The 1,166-nt window shown below is 42.7% G+C and overlaps 1 protein-coding gene across 1 annotated transcript; it reads right to left on the reverse strand.

Moving 5' to 3' along the window:
* Positions 1-385: 385 nt before the first annotated feature.
* Positions 386-1,111, reverse strand: Pmar_PMAR016029 (hypothetical protein; the record flags this gene model as incomplete). The annotated part of the gene is made up of 1 exon (XM_002776675.1): positions 386-1,111. One exon carries the CDS (start codon positions 1,109-1,111, stop codon positions 386-388), a length of 726 nt encoding a protein of 241 aa, XP_002776721.1.
* Positions 1,112-1,166: the final 55 nt, after the last annotated feature.

Raw genomic sequence — 1,166 nt, forward strand, 5'->3', positions numbered from 1 at the left:
TTCGCAAGTACTCCAAGTACGTTGCCAATATAGGTTGCGCTTTTAGCAAGTGCTCTCATAAGAAAAACGAATCATATGTATTTATAGAGGTAATGGACATATCATAGGTAGTACATTCCATTCATAGGTAGTATTATGGGTATTCTATTATTCATTTTATATCATCATTGATCTGAGGTAATTCTAATAATAAAACGGAATATAACAAATAACTTTATTCTAATGTGCAAATTGCTGCTTTTATGTGTAAGCGTATCGCCATTATAAAAAAGAGCAGTTTGCCGTTTTGCGAATAAGCAACTCCTAGTACGACACTAGAGATTTCCGAGGATGACAAAAGTAACTCGTCACGCGTGGACGTCAATTCGACCTGTATGAATATGGTTCAACCACAACCACATCCACCAGCATACAATTCACCATCAGAAATTGGATCGTTCAAAGGCTTCCTATAAACAGCATCCTCACCATTCCTGTAGTAGAGATAATTATCAGGTGTGACAGTGGAACCTTTAGTACCAGGGATGCCGAGGTTGACGTACATTTTCGAGGCTTGATAAGAGTATGGCAACCAAGCTGTGACACCAGTGTCAACACGAATGTACATATAAGGTGCCAAGTAACGGATGCTCGTAGGCTTGTTGAGACCCTCTGGACTATCATAAGGAATACCCTTGATGAGCAAGTTGTTTGGTAGACTAACTTGAGAACCGGCAACCCAACCAAGAGTCTTCCAACCGGTACCATAGGGAATGCGTTCGAAACCAAAGACGCCGTTCCAAGTGTTGGCAGTCACATACAACCTATCAGGATTGCCAGCGGCATAGGCCAAACCAGTATAACCCAAATACATATTATCATTGGCAATGACTCTGATGCTATTGTAGACCACAGTGCTGATGACAATTACCCTTTGTTCGCTGATGGCATAGACCTCTGAGCCGTCAGGATTGGCCTGCATGTCAGTGATGGGGTGCTCAGCTAAAACCTCGTATGAGGACAAGTCACAGGAGGTCCTCCACAACCTCGACTTACCATCAGATTGAGTACCGGCGATATACCAACGACCAGCACTATCAAAACTGTAGGCAACTACATCAACATCCCCCATTGGGAGCATATTGGGATAATCACTTCTATCAACCGAACAGAAGTCAGCCGAACAT

Source organism: Perkinsus marinus, assembly GCF_000006405.1.
Source record: "Perkinsus marinus ATCC 50983 genomic scaffold scf_1104296953036, whole genome shotgun sequence".
NCBI lineage: Eukaryota > Perkinsozoa > Perkinsida > Perkinsidae > Perkinsus > Perkinsus marinus.